Source organism: Protobothrops mucrosquamatus, unplaced genomic scaffold (genome assembly GCF_001527695.2).
Source record: "Protobothrops mucrosquamatus isolate PMUCROS unplaced genomic scaffold, P.Mucros_1.0 scaffold47, whole genome shotgun sequence".
NCBI lineage: Eukaryota > Metazoa > Chordata > Lepidosauria > Squamata > Viperidae > Protobothrops > Protobothrops mucrosquamatus.
This window is the reverse complement of record NW_015386429.1, coordinates 1,915,957-1,942,466: the sequence shown is the minus strand read 5'-3', so window position 1 is coordinate 1,942,466 and position 26,510 is coordinate 1,915,957. Positions and strand designations below refer to the sequence as shown.

The window sequence follows — 26,510 nt, the reverse complement described above, 5'->3', positions numbered from 1 at the left end:
TATAAAAGGCAAGATGTTTTCTTGAAAAAGATTTGAGGAAAATCTTTAAAAAACAGAGTTGACCAAACTTTCACAATCCCTGGGACAAATTATGAATAGCTCTCTAATTATTATGGAGATATTGGAAGCCATAAAAAAATTAAAAGAAGGAAGACACCTGGACTGGATGGCTTATCAGGTTGTGATTATAAATGATTCAAGATCAATTTTTGCAACACTTTAGAAATTAATGAATTCTGTTTTATAGGGAGATGCAATGGCAAAATCACAAAATGAGACTAATATTGCAGGAAGGGAAAGGCAAGATTTAACTTCTACTAAGAATTATAGAAAATTTTTTGTACAGAATAATAGTTATAAAATGCTTGCATTAATTTTGGCTGATAGATTAAAAAAGATTTTGCAAGAATTTATATTCATGACAATCAATGTAGATTTTTATCTAAAAGACAATAAAAAACAGTGTGAGAACTATATAGGATGTAATAGAATATTTACAATAGCATAAGAAAAAGCAAGCAACTTTAATCTTTTTAGATGCAGAGAAAGCTTTCGATAATTTAAACTGGGCTTTTTTGTTTAAAGTTCAGTAAGATATTTTATTCAAGGATTCAAGTCAATGTATACATCTCAGAAGGCTTTGATTATTATAGTTGACAGTGATCTAACTAAACTATGTGATAGTGATATCCAGAAGGGGATAAGGTTGTTTTTGTCATCTTTGTTGTTTATTTTGAAGTTTTGAACAGAGACATCAGACAAGATGAGAAGATAATGGGATCGAACATTTAGAAAGAGACTAATAAGTTGACAGCTTTTGTGGATGATTTTGAAAGGGATAGAAGTTTTGTTTAAAAAATGTAAGGACTTTGATGTATTAGCAGGTTTTAAGATTAACAAACAAAAAAGATGTTAATAAAAAACAACATTTTCTTAATCCATAATGAAAAAATATAATTTTGAAATTAAGAAAAAGGTTACATATATGGGAGTGCCTTAGCTAATATGAATTGTATGTTGTTTCAAAATAACCTTGTTAAGATATGGAATGAAATTAAAAAGATATGTTGAGATGGGAAGAATAACAATTGTCATTGTTGGGAAGAATTTCTGTGACCAAAGTTAATGGTTTGTTTAGAATGTTATTTCTATTTCAGATAATATCTATACTGACAACTGAGGTACCATTTAAGCAATGGCAAAAAGACATATTTGAATTTATCTGGCAAGACAATTAAATTAAATATAAATTGCTGCAAGAAAGAGGTGAGTTAGGATTATCCTATTCCATATTATATTTTGCAGCTTTTTTGCTTAGTATGGATGAAAGAGTGACTTTGAGAAGTAGGAATTGGAACTGGAAGGACATGATTTAAAATTTGATTGGCATGGCTATTTGCAGTATGATAAGGTTAATGTAGGTTTTAAAAATCATGTTATTAGACATGCCATACTGAGAATTTGGAATAAATACAAAGCAAAATTTTGTCTTCTAAAATTCCTTTATGGTTGTCTCCTCCAAGAAGCTACTTTTAGAAGAGAACTAAAAAATAATATATTTTTTTTCACAAAGAGAATTTAGTTAAAAACAAGAGAAGACTTGAAATAGGAAGGTTATATATGTCCTTGGATTTCATATTCAGAGATAGTGGAAAGATTTAAATTTTATAAGATGACATAACTTTAAAAATGATAAGATTGACTTTGATGTGGAATTGTGTACAAAGGATGGTAATACTATTACTAAGATGTACTAAAAATGGAAACAGAGAATGAACAAGTTAAAGATTATATGATAAAATGAGGGGAAAATGATACTACACATCTTTGGATCAATGGGAGAATAGGTGGAAGAAGAAGTTGAAATTTACACTGAATTATAATCTTAAAGAGAACTTTTCTAAAATGTGTATCACTAGTATTTGATACCAGATAAATTGTTAAAAATGTGTAATGGAATTTAAAATTTTGTTGAGAATGCAATCAAACTGAGGGTACATATTTTCATGTTTAGTGGACATGTAAAACATATTGGAATCATTTCTTGTGTGTGTGTGTGTGTGTGTGAATAGAAGATTTAAAAAATAAATGTACAATTGAAACTTGACATTTTTCTTTTAGAGTTAATGAATAAATAGATTAAAGACCTTATAGAACTTTGTTTTTATATATGGTAACAGTGGCGAGGCTCCTATGTTCACAAAGGTGGAAGGACTTACAAATATCTACAGTGGAAGAATGGATAGTGAAACTGATGGAATTGGCAGTGGTGGTGAAATTGACAGCTTTGATAAAAAGTCTTTGATCAATTTTATTTTTACTTGGAAACCATCTTCAGACATTTTGTGAGAAACTGCATGGAATGAAATTTTGATTTTGGAATTTGATGAATAAAATTATATGACATTAGGAAATAATATAGACTAATTCTAACTCTAGAGTAAGAGTTTGTTGTATTTTTATTTATATCTGTGCCAAAGAAAGTGAGAAGACATCCTTTCTTTTTCTTTCTTTTTTTCTTTTTTGCACTTTTATCTTGATTTTTTCCTGACTTTTTCCTTTTTCCAATTCTTTTTCTTTTTTTATCTTTTATTGTTTCTTTGAAATTCAATTCACACAAACATTCATTCATACATACACAATATATCAAAAGAGAGAGAGGCACAGACTATTTAACTTGTTTTAATTTTGTTTTTAAATGTATTTCTTTATGGTTTTATAGCTTTTGTTTGTAAATTGCCAGAATGGACAATATCTAAATTAGATAGACAGACAGACAAACAGACAGACAGACAGATAGAGACAGACAAACAGACAGACAGACAGACATAGATATATAGATAATGAGTATATAGCAGTAGAAGATACTTAGGCTGGAGAGTGAGTTGAATCAATTCTCTCCTTGCAAAAAAGGAAAGAAGAACACCCTGAGAATCTATAAAGACCTCAGATAGTCTGCTTCTAAAAGTGAAACAAAACTGCTTTCTCCAACTTCGCATTACCATAACCCTCTTGTCTAACAGTTTTAATATCCTAGAATATGGAAAATGCCAAAATAGCAGCTGAGAGAACATTTTTCAGCTCCTAGAACTGCCAAATAAAAATCTCAGAACACCCCAATTGATTTGAACCAGGATAATTCCTTTGCTTCCTTCCCACATGGGGAGAATCATATTACAAGGGCAATTCAGAAATAAACCTCCATTTGGTTATCAATGACAGATACTCGCAGATACAGAACTTTAAAAAACTACAAATTAGATTACATTTTCGGCATAATTGCCATTCAAATTGAGGCACTTGTCATAACTTCTTACATGGTTTGAAATTCCTTAGTAGTAGTTGCTTAGCGCCAAATCTGAGCTATGGAGGGGGGTGATCAAAAACATCCCAATGGAACTGCTTCAAAAGATGTGCAGGTGAAGCAGTGTGCAGGCGAGCATTATCGTGAACCAACACCACACTGGAAGTCAGCATGCCCCGATACTTGTTATGGATGGCTCGTCTGAGTTTTCATAACATTTCAGAGTAGACTTCTGAACTGATGATCAAACCATGCTCCATGAACTTCACTAGCAGTACTCCTTTGGCATCTTCACATTTGGCAGGATTTTCTATGGCATCACTTCCAGTGCGGTGTTGGTTCATTATAATGCTCACCCGCACACCGCTAGATGCACCCAAGAACTTTTGAAGCAGTTCTATTGGGATGTTTGTGATCATTCCCCCCCCATAGTCCAGATTTGGCACCAAGCAACTACTACTATGAAATTTCAAAACTTGTAAGACATTATGACAAGTGCCTCAATTTGAGTGGCAATTATGTTGAAAAGTAATGTAATGTTGTAGTTTTCTAATGTGTATAATAAAAGTTCTGTATCTGTGTCTGTCGTTGATAACCAAACGGAGGTTTATTTCTGAATTACCCTCGTATTTTCATAGAGCAAAGATGCTTTATATAGTGAATCAGTTATTCGTATAAATCCATAAAGACAACATCCATTATATTTTCTTCTTAGCCACTAGTATTCTATAACAAATACTCTAGAAGTATAATGTAGCCAACATAGCTATCATCCATCCATTCCTAGAGAAAATAAATTTTGCTCTTAGTCTTACAGGACTTAAACATGGCTCAAGATAGACTTTACTGCAATTTATCATAGTGACTGTCTTTATTATAGGATTGGCTTTCATGCAAATACCTATTTAATAGATGCATGATGTGAAAAATGAAAATGATAAAGGTGCCCTTTTTTCTCTCTAACACTTTACCCACTCACTTCATGCTTACTGGTCCAATGAGAAAAAAGTGGTTTACAAAGTAAGATCAGAAATGGCACTGATACATTCTGAAAGTAATGGTTGTCTGTTCATTATTAATGAGATCCAGTTTCTAGGGTTGATAAATTCATGGATGGATCTGGGCACACCTAATCATCTAATTGCTTGATATGAGCATTTCTGAGAAACATACTCTTTGCATAGACTTATAACTAACCCCACACTGACAATATCATATCCACTGTTAAGTTTGCCCAGTCCTCTCTAGAGATATTTAACTTCCTTGGTTTCCCATGCTTCACTAATCAGAAATATTGCATGTCAACTCTGAACTACAAATATTCTCCTTTATAATAAAAATCTTTCCATGGAGCTTTTTTCTGATCTGAAATTCTGGATAATCAAGAAGCCATGAAGAGACATTTAATTAAAAAGACCAATACAACTATAACCCATATAATGACAAAAGACCAGAACCAGGATGATACAAGGCATGAATCTCAAGACTGTCTTCCAGACTGAGATGGCTAGCCTTATTTCTATAGCTAAGGGTCTGGGCAGCTTTTACCCAGTTAGTAAGTTCAAAAATGCTACCAAAATGAATTCTAAAGAAATTCTGACACACCCTTAAGTATGAGATAAAGCAAGAGAAAGAGCGTGCTAAACATTTCAAGAAATTAAAAAATAGATTCTGTCCCAGAATTACTTAAAAGTGTAATTGAAATCTACAAAATGGTTTTATAAGCTGCACTTATTGGTTGTTGTTGCTTTATGTTTTAATTTCTGCTAAACATTAAGAGAGTTTTGGATTGTTTATGCAAATGTGAGTCTACTGCTATTTTAAAGATTGCTTTAAAGACTGAAGTGGGGGGGGATTCTTTGCCTAGGAATATAATAAATAAATAATGGATGGCATGAAAACCGAGGAGATGAATTAACTGACACACATAGAAATAACCACAGATGCCTTTTGGGAATCTCCTGAAATGGCCTTTTCATCGCTGCCTTATGATCACTGTCGTGCTAGATTCATTCAGATAAAGATCCTGTATGAAATGCTAATAATAAATAACCTCATAGGGTACAATCTCCAGACATACACTTTCTCTTGGGAAATTAAACAATTTTACGTTGCAGCTGTTGACAAACACTCTTTCCTATTAACATGGTGACAATTAAAATATTAGCAAGCACATTAGCATGTATGTAAGAATGTTCCTCTTCCATTAAAATAAATAACCGTGCAAATACCTATTTGAAGTTGTGGCCATCAAACACTGCTTGGAGATTTGGCATAGATAGCTTGTGGGAAATAAAAGCTCTGACTAACTTAGTGCAGGACAAGGACAACAAAAATCCCACTAAGATTGCAGTGAAGTCCCAGAATTCTTTCAAAAGTTCCTCCCCCTACTTGCAATTTTCAATGAGACATTAAAGGTGTATATGTGTGTAGGGGGGGTGTATGTGTGTATGATATCCACATGTAATGTGTGTGCACACATGTATTTGTACTGGTCTTCCCCCAAATATGATATGGCCAAATGCATTCTTTTTCCAAAAATGTTGAACACATCTAATCTAATCCATAAGGAAGATTCTTATACTGCTCTTACCTCCCAGAGGAATGAACTTTCAATAGAAATTAAGCAACTTCCACAGTCACTTCACCTCCAAGTTATTTATTGGAAAATGAATGTTGGTTTATTTATTCACCAGCGCTTTCCCTGTAGTTGTCAGTTGCAGTAATACACATTGATATCTTATTTAAACCCTTCCACTTATTATTCTTAGGCTCTACTTTAGCAACATTTTAATTTTATATTTTATATTTTTCCATGTTTATTGCAACTGTGACACTACTTTGAATTAAAAAAAAAAAAATTAAAACTGTAAAAATGAACAAGACAGATAGCAGACCCGTGTTTCTTGTAGTGTCTTCACAGCTAAAAAGGGTAAGAATCAATGAATTTTAATTATTTATCTTTTTTAAAAAGTCAATCTCCCCTCCCATTAATACAATAAGAACGTAATTTGTAAAACTGTTATCTGATAATTGACGTTGTATCTTTCTAAATAAATCTTCTGAAAATCCAGTTTAACAATTGTATCACTTCATATAAAATGTCTACTTTCATGATGAATGGATTGATTTGATAGCCAATCTACAGTCTCACACTCAGCTGACCTCTCCATGAAGAACAAATTTGCACACGATTTCTAACATCCACATTGGTTAGACCCTGTGAGTTAAATAATCACACTATGTTAACAATACATTTTTGCCAAAGCTGAGGAAAATACTACAGATGTTAGGCAGAAGCTAGATAGTCTGTTTAGAGGGGAAATGTTTTCTTGAGTCAATCTCAAGTTGATCTAACAAGGCATTGTTATGTTCTTAAACAGAGAGCATACTTAAGGATCACTCCATACAGATTATTTTTTATGGTTAAAATTATTGTTAAAGTATTACTGCTGACAGATTCTTCCTTTGCATATGCATGAATTCACTTTTATACTTGCATGTAGTTGGTGAGACATAATTGTCCTTCAGAATTAGTGGAACCAGGCAAAAGAGAAAGAATGCTATCTTCAAATAAAAAAATGAGAATATTTTTTGTCTATTTGGGACGTTCCTGTCTTGAACCTAACACATGCCTATGAAGGTCTTTCTTCAATTTTGGGGAAAATGGAACTTATAAAACACCAAGTCTATTATAGGGCAGACAGGATAAGGCAGTGAGATCTAACTCTGCAATTTCATTTTTAGTGGCTTGAGTGATATGCTCACTGTCTTGCTGCAGCAAAAGTTGCTTCTTGTGATCTTGAACTTTGCTTCAATTTTCTTTCTAAGTTTAAATGTTGTAATGTAGCACTCTCTGTTGACAGTGGTGTCAAGAACAAGGAAATCCATGTAAACTGCATCATCCACATTTTTAAAAACTGTCTCCATGAGCTTTCCTATTGAAAACTGGGCTTTGAATTTTGTGTTTGTTTTTCAGATGAAGTTTCATGATGATATTCCATGGATAATGATATATTCCTGGGTCATAAAAATGAGCCTATGTTTCATGGGCTACCACGGTGCTATAAAGAAATCCCTCATCTTCAACTTTAAATAGAACAACAATTTGCCCATAAATTTCAGCTTCTGCCATCAGTATGCAAGAAACCATCTTGTACTAACCTTCCATTACTGAAGATGTTCATAATGTTTACACTTCTTCCTATGAATGCCAGGCCTAACAGTAGTTTTCCTTTGAGTGATCTATAGATTGTCTTTCATCGGCTCATCAAAGTTTCTTATGTGAAACTCACTGGCTGCTGCCACAGGTCATTCATTTCATTCTTCATCACACAAATCAGCCATTCATGGTTCATTATATTTACATTTTTGGGCCTAATGATGCCCAGTACTCCTGTCATCAGGAATAAATTTCAATTGGAGAGACACTTTTGACAGCCACAAATTTAGTCAAAGTACACAAGCAATAAACACATTAAATTTTCTTCATGATAACTTCCTGCCAAATAAAGTGAAAGAACAGGTGCTAGCACCATCTATTGGTGGTGTATGTGTGTGTGTGTGTGTGTGCACGCGCATGTGTGCACACACCTGATAGTATTTTCTGCATAACTCTTTTGTTGGGTATGGTGGGGTGTTTGAAACAGCAAGAAAATGGTTGAGCAATTGGCTTGTCAGAAAGGAATAGCTGGCTCTAAGTATGGAACAGTTCTGACACTTTTCAGCCAATCCTCAGAGGATAATAAAGAAATAAGGACAAAATAAATGTATCCCTCATGGACCTCCCCTTAAGAGTTTAAAAGCAAAATATTGATTTTGAGTTACCCTGCTTCAACTCAGCTTCACTCTCATGATCTTTTTATTCCCTGGAATATTGCAAAGTCCATTTCTTTTGTTTTTAGGGTTTTCTTTTCTTCAAATCATGGTGAAATTGGCATGCTAACCTAAAAATATTGCCAGTTGACACCCTGAAGATTTCCAGACAACTCTAACCATTTATGACATCTTTAGCCATGTATCTATTATGTTCAAAGCAGATAAAATGGATGAATTGATTTAGATTAAAACCCTTGACAAAATCTCTCAGTGGTCACCCAAGACAGTCTCTTGGTGTTTTATAGAGCTTTTGCTTCCACCACAAGTGTTTATCTTTCTGGATTCTCCACTTTGCATTAGAACTCCATCTACCCGCTCTCGGTTGCTTTAGCTGTCAGTTGGATTGGCTGCGTCCATGGTATGGATGACTGAGTATAATTGTTATCTGTGAAAAAAGGAGAAAAAGTATTTTTTATGTTTTAAATGACATTAAGTGTACCATATATTACTCAATTAACCATGCACAATTTTAGCTGATAAAATTTAAAATAGATTAATTTAATTTAGCAAAGTTATGCTATGTTGTGGTGATTTTTAGGGATCTTCAGAACCAAAATTCAATGGCAAGACATGGGAAATTTGACAGCATTGTTTTCAGATTGCTTTAGGGGGGGGGGGAAATAACCCCTACCCATTTCTTTAATATTTTCCCACCCATACAGTTAAAAAAAGAAAATAATATTTTTATTTAAAAATGCTGAATTTAAAAAAACTAAAACTGCAGTCTATGTGGCTAAAAGTGCCTCTGCAAGGGTGTTGTGCCGGTTCAAGGTTTGAAGCACTTTTTTCTAAATCTTTTCAAACGTGTTTTAGCTTCATTTTTGTGAAGCTGAACTATGAGTTGAAGCTTTGCTGCAAAATTTCCTTGGATCTATAGAGGAATGGAGGAGCAAAGGAACAACTGATCCCCTATTGCTGTGGTTACTATAGCATCCTAGCTACTATGGTACTATAATAAAAAAAAAGAAACAGGAAAGAGTCAAAGGATATATGTGGGAAGGAGATGTGAAGGCATCCATAGATGCATATATCTGGGGAAGCAAAAGAAAAGCACAGGGACTAGTGAGGAAGGAAGAACCCAAAATGGAAAAAGGAGGCCCTTGCTAGACTGATCCGTGTAGGAGCCAAGCACTGAGAGTTGCCTTCCCTGCAGGAGGGGAAAGACAAGCAGCAGGAGAATGACTAATCAGGTGTTATGGTAATTTTAAAGCACCATCCAGATCCACTATCCATCCAGCCTGGAATTTCTGAAGTTGGCTTAAGATACAGTGATGGAAAGATAAGCACTTTAGGCTGCAGTGGAAAATTGTCTATAAACACTGAGCGATTTTTGACTGGTTTAACTAATTAAAAAAAGGTTCCAATATTAAAAACATTAATAAATTCCAATTTATTAATGGACAGAAATCCAATAAATTATTTTGCCTTGTTGCCTTTCCCTAAACAAATAAACCGCCCTTCCACAATCTGATGCCATTTGCATGGCTTGGAATTGCAAGCAGAATTTACTATTTTGATAGTGACCCTAATATTCAGGGTCAGAAAGGGTCCTAAGAATATGACTGGATTAAGCTCCACACTAAACCATAGTTTCTTTAACCATGGTTCAGCGAATAGCTTCAGTTGCAACATGGCTCAGATACCACAATATCTGTGTTAAGACAAACAGTCTTTATTTTATATGCATTTAGATTAATGTGTCAACAGCACAAAGAACTGTGCTGAAATAAATCAGTTAAAAAGCTTGTATATAACCAATTCAGAACTCTTAATTTGCAAAATTTAAAAATATTAATTTGGATTAGAACAGGATTTGAAGGTTGCCATTAGTGGCTCTATTCCTTCAGACTGTTTTTTGAGCCATTCTAAAGTTTCTGAAATAAGAAGAACAGATTCATGGGCTCTTAATTATCTGCAAATGGTTCTGATTAACAACTGAATACGATATTTGCAGCACATTAAGATGGTAATATACAAATCACAATTTTCAAAGGATTCAAACTAGGACATGATTTAATGCTTTTAGACTATCTTTTTTATAAAAATATCACAATTACTTGTTTTTTTTTCTCCTCCAGTACAAAATTGAGCTCAGATCTTTTTATAATGGGTCTAGGGCTGTTTATTTTTATTTTTATTCACACATTGCACTAAGCACAATGAGTTTAACTCACAGATCTTTTAAACTATGGTTTGGACAGGCTGTCCTAAGCTATAAGTGAATTCAGTTATCACATTAGGACATGATGTAATAATAGTTTTTGAATAAAATATGATTTATTCAAGTGACAGAACTGACAGAATACATTACAAACAAAACAAACCACCTTATAGCTTGGTCACATCTATGATCTCAAAAATAAATGCAATTGATCAAAAATAAATGCAGTTGATGTACAACTAAAATATAAAATGCATGTTGAAACTATATTTTTGTTAGTTCAAGAAGTCTTGAAGTCTATTGAGCAAACCCCTCAATAGAAAAAATATTTTAACAAAAACATTTTCATTCAGCTAAAGACAACTATCAGACAATATTTATATTAGTAAAGCTGTGGATCATTTAAGATGCTGTAAAACAGGAGATAAAAGTATTGGTCCACCACCTGGAGATATGATGAACTTTTCTGCCATGCTTTCCTCTCACGAAGCAAAGAAACCTGTAGAGTGGTACTCCTTCAAAATACAAGTGATGTAACACTCACACACACACACAAAATCAGTAGATTTTTTTTTATCCATTTCAATGGAGGATTCAAATCCTTATTTCTTCCTTCATCATAATAAATGGAGGCTTTTGCAGTTGTATGAACTTGATTGGATGTGTCAAACCATATGTCTAGATGAAACTATATGTCTCTTAACCAGTAATGTGTGCAGTGTGTCCAACATATCAAACTAGTGTTTGCAGCAGCACAATCAAAACTCTTCCTCCTTGTATATGCATGTGGCACCAGCCCCAAATGTATAAGCACCGGTATCTTTCCTTGCCCAAGTTGATGTTCTTAGCAAAGACTTACTGACAAGAATTAATCGTTTTACTTCATAGGCAGTATTTCTATATTACTGTAATGATTTGTCTTTCATTCAAAGAGTCTGCAAAGTATTTCATTTATGGAGCAAATTTTGTACGGTGATAGCTAGGTAATGTAAATCATTACTTAAAATCTTTTTAACAACAATCAGAAGAATAAACAGAGCTATAATTCCAAACAAAGTACAGAAATATCTTACTCAAAACTATCTCCGCTGCACTGTGTCATACACCCAGCTGGGCTGCAAATGTTGATGTTGCTCCTTTATCAACAGTGGTGCAGTAGAATCCCAGATGCACCACAACAATAATAATAAATTGGTGTTTGACAGCATGGATATTTAAATCAGGCCTGTGAAAATTGGCCACAATCAACTTTAGTGCCTTCCTCTGAGTGTTGGGTACAAAAAAGATGTTGAGACTCTAGAAAGAGTGCAGAGAAGACTAGTAAAGATGATTAGGGAACTGGAGGCTACAACCAGTGCTTTTTTTCTAAAAAAAAAAAAAGGTGCTGGAACTTACACATGTCATACAACCCGCCTTGCCTACCCTACAAGGTTCCATCCAAAAAAGGTGCCGGAACTCCGTTCTGGGCGTTCTATGAGAAAAAAAGCCCTGGCTACAACATATGAAGAATGGTTGCAGGAAGTGGGAATATTTAGTCTAACAAAGAGAAGGTCTAAACATGACATGATAGCAGTCTTCCAATATTTAAGGGGCTGTCACAAAGAAGAGGAGGTCAATCTACTCTCCAAAGCTCCTAAAGGTAGCACAAGAAGTAATGAGTGGAAACTTATCAAAGTGAGATCCAACCTAAAACAAGGGGAAAATTTCCTAGCAGTGAGAACAATTAAGCAATGGAATGACTTGGATCCAGGAGTTGTGTTCTATCACTAGAAGTTTTTAAGAAAAGTTTCAACAGCCATTTGTCTGAAACGGTATAGGGTCTTCTGCTTGAGCAGGGGATTAAAATAGAAAACCTCCAAAGTTCCTTCCAGTTCTTGTTTTTCTGATGTCATAGTTCTTTGTATGCAAAAGGAAGTATTAGAAGTGAGATGCCTTGCCATATGAAATGCTGAGTGGGGGCCAGTCTACCTAGATTGGCACTATCCTTTGCTGTCCAGGCTGTATGGCATCATGTACTGTGTAATGTCAGAAGACTTCTGCAGAGCCAGCAAAGCACCTGAAGGCAGTGGGGGAGGGCTGCTCCAATACCATAGCTTCATTTCATTAGGTGGATCTTCATCAATACAAGGATTCCACTAAAGAGTTTTCAAATCAAATTATCTCATGACAGGTTTAAATATTGGTTTAAATATTGATTCTACTGTTTTATACTATGATCTTTGCTGTAATTACTTATAAAGCATTTCACAGAAGTCTTTATTTATAGTTATTTATTTAAATTTGCTGTAGCTGCCCAGCTCCAATGGAATATGGGTAGTGTACAAAAGCCACCAAAATCTATAAAGCACATATATGTACTAGTAATCTGATTTTTTGTCTGCTACACATATAAAAATTCATATATGAACTTGCAAACATAGGCAAGTGATTAGCTAGGTTTAAAAATAACAAATGGTTGTTTACATTATCTATTATAGGCACATATTTTTATTATTCAGTATGACAGCATAAAAAAAGGAGAAAATGTTGTAAAGCTTTCCTAACACAATGAATTCCTAAGTTTTGAATAAGAACTGCAGTTTCAGTTACCCTAAAATGTACAATTAAAAACTGACAGAAGGGGATACAACTCAGTTACAAGATAGAGCTTTGGAAGGTTTTAAATAAAAAAAATGTAAAAGATGGAAATACAGTAGAGAAGCAAACTATAACTGTTTAAGTTGGAAGAATTAGGGTTGTGTTACAGTTACAACTATATGTAGTCATAAAAGGGACTACAGTACTAAAAAAAACAAGCAATAGGCCTTTGACAGCAAATTTTAACTGGAAACAAATTTAATTTATAGTTGCAACTTTAAAGTGTCATCTTGAATAAAAAATATCATAAACACTGTGAAACAATCCTGCAAAAGCTTTTGTCCATTTAAAATTGTATCTTGCTTCAGTGCAGTAATTCATAATGCATAAAATAAAAAGTGTTAATCAAATATTTTACAGGACTGGGGTCATTTAATTTTCAACTTCTTAAAGAGTTTTGCTTTAAGACACATCATTGGAGACAGAACTATGTGATAATTAATAATATAATCAAGCTGTTAGTAGCTGCCAAGCATTCTTTGCCTTCCAATATAAAATGAAATTAACATTTCTTCCAGATTGGTGGGAAAGTGCAGATCATTTAATTGTTAGTAATATAAGGTATATTAATAAATTATTTCAATCTTTCTCCATTCTGTCACTCTGCAATTGGGAATTCCAGTTCCCAGAATCCCTGCCTGAAATGTTTAATTCCAACACAGCTGGAGAAACCAGTTTAAGAAAGGATGGTTTATGTAGAGTTTTAGAGAACAATTGAATATTCATCTTGCAGCTGTGCATGCTTCAAAAATGGTTCAGAAGTGTCTTTGCTTCGTACAAGCAGCTTTAAGAATTGCATTAAATCTATTCCATTTTAATTATCCCATTCATTAAAGCAGCACCTTCATTTTTCAAGCTCTTACAGGGATATCACCAGTGAGGCAAGTTGGTAAATAATGAAATTTATGTGCTGATTTCAATATGCTTTAGGTACTTGCATCAGAAAATTAGGACGCAAGTACATAATTGCAACAGTTATGTACCTAACATCAGAATATGTTTGCCATTTTTGCATCATCATAGTTTGCTGCTGAGGCCATAGGTTGCCAATATATGCTTCAGTGTGCAACAGACACTTAATGCAACAAGATTCACACTCAGAAAATACAGAAGTTGCAGACTGATTAAAGATGATGTAAGCAGTCCTCGTGTTACAACTATAATCAAGTCTGGCAATTACAGTGGTAAGTCATAAAGCTCATAAAGCAGATCACCACTGAACTAGACTCAGTTTTTTAACCTTTCTCACAGTGGTCATTAAGCAAATGCTATTGTCATTAAATGAACCCATTGTTTGCCATGGCTCAGTTTTGTTGAAAACTGGAAGTAAATGCCCATTTCCAGTAAAATTGTTGTGCATAGTGATCACATCACCGTAAGCACTGTAAATGGCTGTAAATATGGGTTGGTTGCCAACTGCCCAAAATGTAATCAGATCACCATGGGGAAGGGAGCATCAGAACTTCGAAAGCAGACCATAAGTAGCATTGGAGGAGTTTTGCCAGAACTTCAAATGATCATTAGGTGACAGGTTGTAAATCAAGAACTACCTGTAGTCACAAGAACACTTAGAACAAACCAATGAAGTCACAGAGAAGAAGTTTTGATGGAATAGGGTTCCATCTAATATTTATGCAGATTCTGATCTAACAAATGATACTAAAACTACACTGGAATTCTGTGAGATCAGAGTAGTGGATAGAGAAAAGATTCACAAAAGTTATCCTTATTTTCTAAACTTTATTAAGTTTCTAAGGGAACTTCAAGGCCTTTCTGAAAGCATGGAGAGAGAATATTTGACACTGACACTGTTATATACACATGTGCACACGCGCGCGCGCGCACACACACACACACACACACACATTTTCTTTTCAACTGCAGTGAATGTTGATATAATTCTTTTTAGCCCTAGCCTAAGAAAACTTACATTTGTCAGGGAGACCTAGTTAGGAATATATGTAACTAGACAATCCATGATGCCTTGCATCATAACTTCAGAGATATTTTTCAATGTCTTCCACAATGACAGAACTTCTAATGTACTGGAAAAGTTCTTAACAATTCAGGGAAATATTCAGAAATGTATCTGCCTTGAAAGGAACCCATCATAAACTATATAGCACAATCAAACAACAAAAGTTGACCATAGGATATGTTTTATGACATTTTGTATGTTGTTATAAAATGCTGTATGATGTTTCTTATATCATAAAGCACTGTATATAATTTGCCAAATTTCAATTCCATGGGAATCCTGGGTCTTAAATTTTGGATACATTCTGTAAGCTAGCCCATTTGAAGTAACTTGGTTTAGTGTTTTGCCCTATGGTGCACCATTTCATCCAACTAAATGTTATAGGCACAAGAATTTTTGTAGTTTACTAGACAAACTGTGTCCCATTGGGTCATCTTTTCAGAATTATTTCTTTATCAGATTCCTCAACGTTTTCAACATTGACAGAACTTCTATATACTACTTCACTGGGAAAGATGAGGTATATTCAGAGATGTATCTGCCTTGAAAATAGCCCATGCTGAATTGCATAGTACATTCAAATACAAAATGTATTTTTTATTGTCATTAATGCTTTCATGGTAATTTTTGTCATTGAAAATTTGCCAAATTTCAATTCCATGGGAATCATGGTTCCATCCTTTGTATTGGCATGACTTTTTTTGCCCCCCTTCCTGGGGATAAAACCTAGAACAGAAAAACTAGAAGTTAGCTGGAAAGGTCATACTTTATGACATTTTGATAGCTCCAGCTAAAATTTTAGGAGGTTGCCGGTAGACTAATATGGCTGCATTAATTTTATTTTTAAAAAGTTTGTTAAATAGGCAAACCTAACTTCAACATCTTGGTGAAGGACAAAGGCACTGAAAACTCTAAATATAGCTATTAAAGTTCTAATGTAGCCAGGTTTGATTTAAGTTTAAACTACAGTCAAAATCAGCTGTTTACTGATGTGTGTGTGGTGGGGAAGGTAGCATTGTTGCCCAAAGACAGCAGGAAAATACTATTAAATGTGGCAAGGGTGCATTTTGGAAATCTACTGACAAAATGGAAGGAAGATGCAATGCCATTAGCAAAATCACTTTGCTTAGTAAATAATATGAAAGTACAGGTAGTTCATAATCTGTGTTGCCACTCTCCAAGGTGCTGAATGGTCACATTAATAATTCATTCTGCTCTGCTTGAAATATGGTGGATGCAACAAGTGTTTGCTATAAAAAAAATAGGTAAAACTAATCAATGTGGAAAGTGAGCAAGGCTATATAATCTCATAATTTAAAAAATGCTTACTCAGAAGTAAGCTCCACTCAAAATTCAACAGGATCTATAAGCAAGTGATTTTGGAATGAGAGTTTGAGATGATAATCCCAATTCTTGTTTCATTTCTTGCATGAAAGTGGGGAATAATTTATTAAGATTGACATAAAATTTTCTATCTAACTATGAATGAGAAAGTTCAGAATATCTTGAATCTCCCTAAACTCAGCACAGCAAAAATTATATCTGAACTTTTATGGACTTACTAGTTCAGGAGAAAGGAGAGAATCCAACAGTGCTGTTCTTTAAGTTGTGAAGAGACCCATATCTCATTGTGATTAGTGTTGCTTAAAGGTAAACCACTATTTATTCCCAAGTAATTCATTTTCATTCATATGTTTTTAAAATGAAATATTGAACTTTCACTGTTTTAACTTTTCAGTGAAAGAATCCTTCTTGGGCATTTAAAATTCATTTCGAAATGAAACAAGACAAAGTTAATTGTTTGGTAAAGTGAAACTCTGCACAAAGAAAATACGGGTAAGGCTTTACTTGTCATGTGGCTCTATGGAAATTGTAGCACCTTTCTGTTAAAAGTGAAGGAGATCTTTCCTTACAAAACTGGCTGCCAATGGTAGAAATTCGCTGTCCTTCAGAGCATTAGCTCGATTCACACTCTGTCTTAAGCTAAGCCAATTTGTGATTTGGTTTTTAATGATGTACCAAGAGTTAAACAATCTAAGATTTACCCAATGTGTGAATCCAGCCAAAAATTTGAAATAACAGGGAAACTTATGTTACATGATAGTTTTATCTCACAAAAGGACAAATTCTCTGTAACTTACAACTTGCTTCATTTATAGAAAGGAGGAATTAACTAAGGAAGAAAGACTGTGTCTCACAGGTTGATTTCAAACTAAATTTCAATGAAATCAACGAATTTTTTATCCAGCATTTTATAAAAAGAAGTGGGAATGCATGCTACATATCTTAAAGAGTTTTAAAGAGTTAATTTATAGGTTTTTAATTTTTTTCAATAGACGCAGTTTAATCGATACATGTACTCACTTAAGGTGAAACTAACACGCAGGGGGAAAAATTACGTTCTTCCGATCTTTCATGTTCTGTTATAAAAAGATAGGCTTAAGCTGTCAGTCTGAAGAATTATTACCAACGACCCCCTATTTATTAAAGCAGGACCTTCGAACATCTTGCAAGCACATCAGAAGACCTGCTTCGTTTCGCTTTTAAACGGCATGTTGTTTTTTAGGAACGAATTTTGAATTTCTCAGACATTTGAGAAACAGGGGAACGCTAAGCTTTAAAACACATTACCGTACAGCCGCGATCAATCTCGTTTTACGGTACTTTCCTTATTTGGTTTGTTAACTGGAGATTTTTCGTGACGGCGGATAACGAAGACGCTGCGGGAAAGAATCCCCCGGTATCTACGGTAGACGCTAAACTCACTGCAACTCTGAACTCTCGCCCTATCACAGCTCCTTATTCGACTTTTTAAAGGAGGCTTTCGCGAAACACAATGAGGAAACGTCCACTAAGCACGCAGAAGTTTGCGCTACGTCCCAGGACAGATTTGGAAAAAGCCTCTTGGTTATTGAGGGAGAAAGTTCCGGAATTCCCTCGACTTAACGTGTTACTGCTGGCGGCGTCATGCCGTTGGGCGTGTTCTTGCGTAACCTCCAGGAGTCGTTGCGCAAAAGCTCCTCTAATAACGTGCACTGCGGTGCTGCTTGCAGGTGATCAATTTCCAGTCCAATAGTCTTCGGATCAGCCAGGGTTCCAAATCAAGGTAAGGGCTATTGGGATCGAAGATCTCCCTAAGCAAGCTCAGTACTTTTGGTCCCGTCCTCACTGAAATTTGGTGGACAATCTCTGCTTTCTCTCTCAGCGGTTTACCTGGGTTATTCTCTAGTCGTATTCGAGAAATAAAATCCAGAAAGCACATGCACACGAACAATTCCAAAGCCTACTTCTATTGAGCCCGCGTTGGAATTAAAGCTCATTAAATTCAAGGAGACTAGCCTCCAGTCTTACAGATTGCAGTTTAACGGCGCAGGCCTTTTTATGCCTCTGAAAGCTAAGCCGAATTCACAGGATCTTGCCCTCAGCAAAAAAGCGCGTGGGGTGGCAAGAGTTTTGGTCTGCCCGAATCTCGGGCAGCTTCCGTTAGAATAGCTGGTGGTAAATAAACGCCTTGTATTACTTTTCAGACTAATGACAACTTTTCTGTACATACTTGAAAGAGGATTGAAATTGCAAGGCCCGGTGGTCGAGGAGCAAAGTAAAATTCCCCCTTGCCAATATCGTATACAAGTCGCCTTCCGTGAGTGCAACAGGAAAATCTCTTCCCTGTTTCCTGAGGTTCCTGTTCCCCTCATCCACTTCTTCCCTCGCAGAGCCCTGAGAATCTCTCTCTCTCTCTCTCTCTCACTCACTCACACACAAACAACGGGCAGCACGGGACGGGTCCCCCCCTGCCGCCGATGCTGAAGGCGACCCCCCCCCCGCCGCGTCTCCTCTCCCTGCTTGGCCGAGAGGGCTGGCGAAATAAGGCTTCGCCTGTTGCGGGGGACGGTGACTTCACGGGTAGACCATCGCGCTGAACTCAAAGGCAGTGGCCCTTCTTTTCTGTGACCCCGAAAGTTGATTTCGGGCTTGCCGTGGCAGGCAGTCTAAGAACCAACCAGACACCTACGGACTCCGTTTTCCTTAAAGTTGAGACGAACGCTTTTAAAAGTTAATAAACGTTTCTCTTTTCCTTTTCGCGGAAGAAAAACTTAAATCCGTCTTATTCACAGGCAAACTTTTTCATATTTTTTTTCTGGTTCATCGAAATTATTTAACAATGCAAAGAGAAGGGTGACTTTAAAAATGTACCGCCCTCCAGGAGTCACAGATGACTTGTTTCAATTAGTGACTGTCTAATTAAATTAGTGTCTCCTGGCTTAGCCAATAGGTGGACGAGAATAAGAGAAGTTCGTCTCTGAGTGGAACCGCCTCCAAGCCCCTCCCCGGCTACAAGAAAGAAGCGCGCGCGCCTATATATATGTATACATGCTCCCGAGCGCGGCCGGGCGCAGTCACTGGCATGGGATTAAAGGGACGGGGGCGCTGGGTGGCTTTCAATAGGTCGCCACAGAGAGCGGCTAACGACCTTTTCTCTTTCTTTAAGACGTCTGGGAAACGTAGACCTCGGGAGGGGTGAGGTGCGCGCTGTCTGCGGCTCTCGCTAGAGCTGTTTTTCGAGCGTTAAGGGGCACTTCTGGGCGGAGGCGAGGGGAGAATCTCCTGGCGAGATGCAACTGGGGGAGCAACTCCTAGGCGGTTCTGCTAATCTGCCGGGCGCCCCGTTTTATCCGCTGGAAGCCGCGGGCGGGAGAGCCGGCGGTACCACGCGACACCTCAACACTGGGTCGCCGCCGCGCCTGGACTTGGAGAAGGGGCCGAAAAAGTTCGGAGGCGCCTCTGGGCCGGCAGCGAGCCTGTTAGGTGAGGCCGAGGCGGCGGGCGAGACACCGCCCTTCGTCACTGCCGGCCAGATGCCATCCAAGGCGGCGGCCGAGGTCGCGGATGGCGGGCGCAAGAGCTCTCCGTGTCCAACTGAGGAAGACGTGTTGCCGCCACCACCACCACCACCACCCCCGCCTGCGCGCTACGGTCTAGATAGCCTGAGTCCTGAGCGGTACTACCTGCAATCTCCCGGCCCGCAAGCTAGTGCCGAGCTGGGCAGTCCGTGCTCGCTTTTTCCGTACTCTGGGGCGGCCGGGAGCTCGCAGTCCGGCTCCATTTACCAGGCGCCCAGTGGAGCGCGCTATCCCTACGGTTCTATGCTGACGCCGCCGGGCAGCTTTTCGACGGCAGCGGGTAGGACGCCCTTCGCTGCAGCCGCGAGCACGTATCAGTATGGCCAAGGCGCACCTCCCGGTGGCCTCTATAACCCCTATCCGCCGGCGGCGGCGGCGGGGGGCTCCTGCGGCGGCCTAGGGGGACTGACGATGCCCGGCGGGGCAGGGGGGCTCCGGGCCCAGGTTTTCCTCTGCAATCGGCCGCTCTGGCTGAAGTTCCACCGACATCAAACCGAGATGATCATTACCAAGCAGGGCAGGTAGGCTTTGATATGGGGGGGGGGGGGTTCGGAGCGCAGCTTTCCTGCCGGAGCATCTGTGTTAACGACTGCATTCCTGGGGCGGGTGTCAAAAGGAGAATGGAGCTGCAGTCCTCTCGTCCGGATTTAAGCTTTGGGTTGGAAGCAGCTTTGTGCGCCCTGGAAACATCTGGTTTCGAAAAGAATAAATTCGCTTCTTCGAAACCAGTATGTTTGGAAACATGCTTTGGAAAGGAGGATTAGACGGTCCAGTTGCACTCAAAAGAGAAAAGAAATCTGCAGCAAATGACTGAGATTCTGGCTGCCCTTATGAGTGGGTTCTGTTTTTGCTTTTTTTTAATGGTCTCCTTTTTTTAATGGTCTCCCGAGGTTTCTTGTCTTTCCTATTTCAGAATGCAATGTTTTTTTTAGTCCACACTTCTTAGCTTGCTCCCCTCTACTGTAATTAGACTAGATTCTAAGCACTGGTGCTACAATATGTGTTAATGTGCATTAGAACCTCACATTAGCTCTGATCTTCTTGGAAAGAGACACAGAATTGCATTTACTATTCTGATTTTATGAATCTCAATTTGCCTTTTAGTTTTTATTTAATATGTTGTAACAACCTGACTCTTGTACCATTAGTTTGGAAATTAGTCTGATCAAAGTTGCTGGGAAATCACACTGCTGTCTTTTTTCAAAGCAAATCGTGGGACTGAAGTTTCTATTTTAAGATTTCAAGGAGACAGAATCAGCAGAATGCTTACTTTTCCCCCAATGGGTTTGCTTTGAATAATTATTAGAAACAGCAAATGGCTTCAGTGCAGAGAATAATACCTGTCCCAGGAAATCAGGGTTTGAGGTTCAAAAGTTAAAATTCCAGCCCTCAAAACTGATGATGAAACTGGAGATCAGCACATTTACATAGGAGAACTGTGGAACAACTGCTGGAGAATCTTTATTATCCAAGGCAGAATTTTGCTAGGGGATGAGATCTTTTCTTTCCCCGCATCCTTGCAAAAGAGAGAGGATGCTTAGAGCCAAACCCTCTCCCAGTGACTCTCTAAATATAAAACCTGTAAGGGGACCACCATCTGCCTCCTTTTCTTTGCCCAGGTGCTAGCCAAGGCTGAAACATGCTGCCAGAGGGACTCTGCAGGAGTTTTTGGCAAATAGCTGCAGGCTCCTTCTCTAAAAGCCCCTTTCTTTTTTCTTCCTCTTTCCCCCCCCCTCCCGTTTCAGGCGGATGTTTCCTTTCCTGAGTTTCAACATAACAGGCCTCAATCCTACTGCCCATTACAACGTTTTTGTGGAAGTAGTGCTTGCAGATCCTAATCACTGGCGCTTCCAGGGGGGAAAATGGGTGACATGTGGCAAAGCTGATAATAATATGCAAGGTAGGATATTATTAGGTAAGGCCTATGACTACAGCTGGTGGAGGAAGGGGTTTAATTTTTGTTTGTTTTGCTTTTGGCCTTCCTCTTTCAGCCTAGGGGTTTGTAGCACGTTACACTTAGTTGAGTAGGAACACAGATGCATTCCTGCTTCATGTATATCTTCTTTTAGTCAATAATTTCATTGTGGGCGAATAATATTTCTCCCACTTTTTAAATGAGATCTTCATGACTTCTGTTTGTGCCCAAAATGTGGGAAATGATATAGAGTTATTTCCCTCTTACAGTTTCTTCCGGTCATTTCAACAATAGTTAAGAGAATAAAAAAAACACCTGTATATATGATTAAATTGCTAAGGTGATGGCTGGATATAGTTGAAAGATGTTGCAAATAATTAGCAAGGAAATTATCTTTTTATTATGATGTATTCTTAGTTTTATTATGGATGCTACATTTCCAAAGGCTGAAAAAGCCAGTGGCAGCATATTACTAGATGTGCAAGTGTTTGAACAAGAGTGCCTTTTTTCTAAACCTGATACTTATAGGTACATGCTTTGGCTGATATGTGGTTATGTCAGTGTCTCTGGTACAGAAGGACAGAGCTAAAACATATTTTTATTTGTTTTCCACTCCTTCTAATAGGCAATAAGGTTTACATTCATCCTGAATCTCCCAATACTGGAGCCCACTGGATGAGACAGGAAATCTCTTTTGGAAAACTCAAACTTACTAACAACAAAGGGGCTAATAATAATAATACTCAGGTAAAAAAATGTACTTAAATGTGATCTGAATCAGACAACATTGGTCCAGCAGTCTTGAATATTGACTCAGCCTTGCCTTTTAACAGAGATAAACTGGCACGTAAATGAAAAAAATAGGCCATGAATCCTAATCCTAATTCTGTACAAAATTTGATAGATTTTAAATATATTTGTCTTGTAACAAAAGATGGCTAAACTGTTTCCAGATGATTGTTCTACAGTCCCTGCACAAATATCAGCCTCGTCTCCATATTGTGGAAGTGACAGAAGATGGTGTTGAAGATATGAATGACTCTACTAAAACACAAACTTTCAACTTTCCTGAAACACAGTTCATAGCTGTTACTGCATATCAGAACACTGATGTAAGGATAACATAATCTCACTACTCTAATTGGTTTTTTAACGGTAGCATAGCATCCTCTTTCACCTCATGCCCTTTTTAAATTAAGTGATAAAAACATGGAAGTGAACAGACTTGTGAGGCTGAGTGTTTTAGTATTAGTGTGGCATGTAAATTACTATTTCCATCAATCTGTGTTCCACCAATCTATTTAGCAGATTTATAAATAAATTTATTTTCTGGTTCATTCATTCCTTCATTTCATTCCTTCATTCATTCATTCATTCATTCTGTACAGCTGCCAATGTCAAGCAAGTGACTCTGGACAGCAAACAATAATAAAGCAGTTAAAAACAATTGCAATATAATACAAATTAAATATATATGGCAGATGAGAAAAATAATCATGGATATCAACATAGCCAGGAAACAGGACCCTTCATACCATGAGGACACAAAGTCAGGTGACTAAGGCCTTACAAAAGGCCAACAGGGTCAGGGTCATCCTCAGTCCCAGAGAAAGAAGGTTCTAGAGGACTGGCGGTGGAGGAAGTCCTCCTGGAATTCGCCAGTCAACATTCCTTGCCTGACAGGTTGTGTAACCCACCCAACCTGCAATATTTATATAGAAATTTTAATTTTCCATGTAATTTTTCCCCCTTTTTACACACACAAAAAGGCATTTGTCTTTTTGGGTATAACATATCTAAATAGGTCATGCTATTTTTCTGATTTACTTTCCAGATCACACAGCTTAAAATTGATCATAACCCTTTTGCAAAAGGTTTCAGGGACAACTATGATTCGTAAGTAATGATTCGTGTATTTCTACATAGTGCGAAGGACATTAAAAGACTTCTATTAGCTCATAATGTTTCTTTTAATTAGTATACTTACTTTGAATTTTATATTTGACTTTGCAACTGAGCAAAGAACAAATCTGTTAACTAACAAAACTCTACCAGCACCTATTGTAACAAAGCAATATATATATATATATATATATTTGGGAGTAAATTCTATTGAATGAAGGGGTTGATTTTCTGAATAGACAGAATGTACATTGCGCATTGGAATAAATGTGTGAGTTAGGTTAGTAGAGACTACTAGATGTAGAAAAAATGTTTAGGCTGGAATATAACTTTTTAAAAATTTAAATTAAACACATTAATTATCTTTATTTAAACACATGAGTTTTCTTTATTATCTTTAATTAGCAGTATTAATAGGAAAAAAAAGTGTACATTGGACATACAATCTTTAGCATTAAGATGGCATTCCAGTGAACTCTGCTTAGAGCCCCATTCAGGTTCCATACATATTAACATCAAATTTCTGAATGGCAAAAAAACCAGTATCTTAGCCTTTCTCTTTTATATTTGTAGCATGTACACAGCTTCAGAAAATGACAGATTAACTCCATCTCCTACGGATTCTCCTAGATCCCACCAGATTGTCCCAGGAGCCCGGTACACTGTACAGCCCTTCTTCCAGGAACAATTTGTCAACAACCTGCCACCAGCTAGATTCTATAATGGTGAAAGAGCTGTACCACAGACAAATGGCCTCCTCTCTCCGCAGCAAACTGAAGAAGTGACTAATCCACCCCAGAGATGGTTTGTCACTCCGGTCCAACAGTCTGGGGCCAACAAACTGGACATGAATTCCTATGAAAGTGATTACTCTCCAAGTAGCTTACTCTCTTATGGTATCAAATCCCTTCCCATTCAGACATCCCATGCATTGGGGTATTATCCAGATCCGACCTTTTCTTCTGTGGCTGGATGGGGAAGTCGAGGCTCTTACCCAAGGAAAATGTCTACCGGTTTACCTTGGACCTCAAGAACAAGCCCTCCGGGTTTCTCCGAAGACCTCCTTTCAAAAGAAAAAGTGAAAGAAGAAATGGGGTCATCTTGGATTGAGACACCTCCATCCATAAAATCTCTAGATTCAAATGATTCTGGAGTTTATACTGGTGCTTGTAAAAGGCGGCGACTGTCCCCAAACAGCTCCAGCAATGAAAACTCTCCAACAATGAAATGTGAGGATATTAATGCTGAGGACTATGGCAAAGATGTTTCTAAAGGCATGGGCTACTATGCTTTTTATACCAGTTCTTAAGTGTTTCGAGTCCTGGTGTCCCAACATTTGACTAACTGTACATGTTCAGTGGTGGTGCTGAGATTCCTTGGTGAGGAACCTTTGGTATCGTCACCTTTTGAAATGGTCTTGTGCAATTCTATAGAATGTGCCAAAGCTTTTGTCTGACTTCCACAGAAAAAAAAATGGAAGAAACAAAGTAGCACTAAAAAAAAATAATTAGTCTCTTCTGCTCATTCCCAAGGTTTAAGGGAAAATGCTTAAGCAGTATTCTAAGATTAAATTAGCTTTTCCTTTGGAATGGTCAGAAAGGGGGGGGGGGTAAATAATACATATCCACATTTTAATTAATGGTTATGTTTTATGCATTGCAAATCAATTTTAAAAAAGGAAATTCTAAATTTCCTTTAGAAATCTCTGTAAAAAGGGAGTCTAAATTGGATCTGTTTTTGCTCACTATCTGAAAAATAATCAGAGGCTTTTCCTTTAGAGCAATTTTTCATAACATATGCAAGAACAAAAGTCTTAGTTTAGCAACTAAAACTTTTTTTTTTGGACCAGGGACTTTTGATCTCATGGCAGTGAAATATTACTACAAAAATAGCAAATAATGATTCCATATAACATGTACAGCTCTGTGTCTAGGCATAATTGTAGGCTATGGCAAAATACTCAGTTTACTTCTAGTTATGACTGCAGTTGAAGAGGATATGCTTGGGAGTTCTTCATTTAAGCAAATTCTAAATTGAAAGTGGGCACTAAAGCTGTGAGTATGTCAAAATGTCTATTTATTGGTAGGTAGTGAGTGTATTTTTTCAACTGTTTTATATGGAAAGTGTTGTGCCTCTTGTTTTCACAGTCTATAAATAGTATCAGATATTGAGGTCACAAAAGGCTTTAAAACAAATCATTAATTTTATTTGGGGGTATGCTTATCTGTACATAATTTATAATAAATGTATTACAATGATAAGGACTTCTTATTGTATTAGTTGTTGAGAAGTTTCCTTTTTTTTACTGCAAATGCTTATCAAGATTTGGGTGCCCGACTGAGGTTCTGTTCTGAAGCAACAAGTAGTGCTGTTATTCCAAAATAAAATAATTTTGGCAGCCGACTAGGAACAAGGTAGGTAGAACAGGGTGGTAGAAGAGAATAAAGTTGCTATACCCCATTCCGCTCTTAAGCTGCCCGCACAACCAAAAGGCTGGCCTGCCTTGCCCAGCCATAAAACTCCAGATTCCATAGTGAACAAGAATTTTACCCAAAACATCACCGCCCCCCCCCCCCCCCCCCAGCGCCTGTCCGCGCGAGAAGAGGTAAAACCTAGTCCAGATAAGCAGAAAGGGAATAGTTCGCTCTTAAGTCGGTTGGATCCACCCTCCTCCTCCTCCAGAAGGAGCGAAGCCGGACATCTCTGGAGCGCCTAGCGGTCTCGATGCCTACGTTATAGCTACAGTCCGAGACAGTGAATCCGGAGTCAGGCGCCTTTGCCCATAGCCGCTTTGAGACCGTCGGCAGCTAATTTGGCACTGAGAGCAACCGAGG

At 37.4% G+C, this 26,510-nt stretch overlaps 1 protein-coding gene across 1 annotated transcript; it reads left to right on the top strand.

Moving 5' to 3' along the window:
• Positions 1–19,571: 19,571 nt before the first annotated feature.
• EOMES (eomesodermin) lies at positions 19,572–24,985 on the top strand. The gene is made up of 6 exons (XM_015811694.1): positions 19,572–20,380; positions 21,605–21,759; positions 22,400–22,521; positions 22,728–22,886; positions 23,609–23,670; positions 24,250–24,985. The coding sequence occupies exons 1-6, from the start codon at positions 19,572–19,574 to the stop codon at positions 24,983–24,985; spliced, it is 2,043 nt and encodes a 680-aa protein (XP_015667180.1).
• The last annotated feature ends 1,525 nt before the right edge of the window (positions 24,986–26,510 follow it).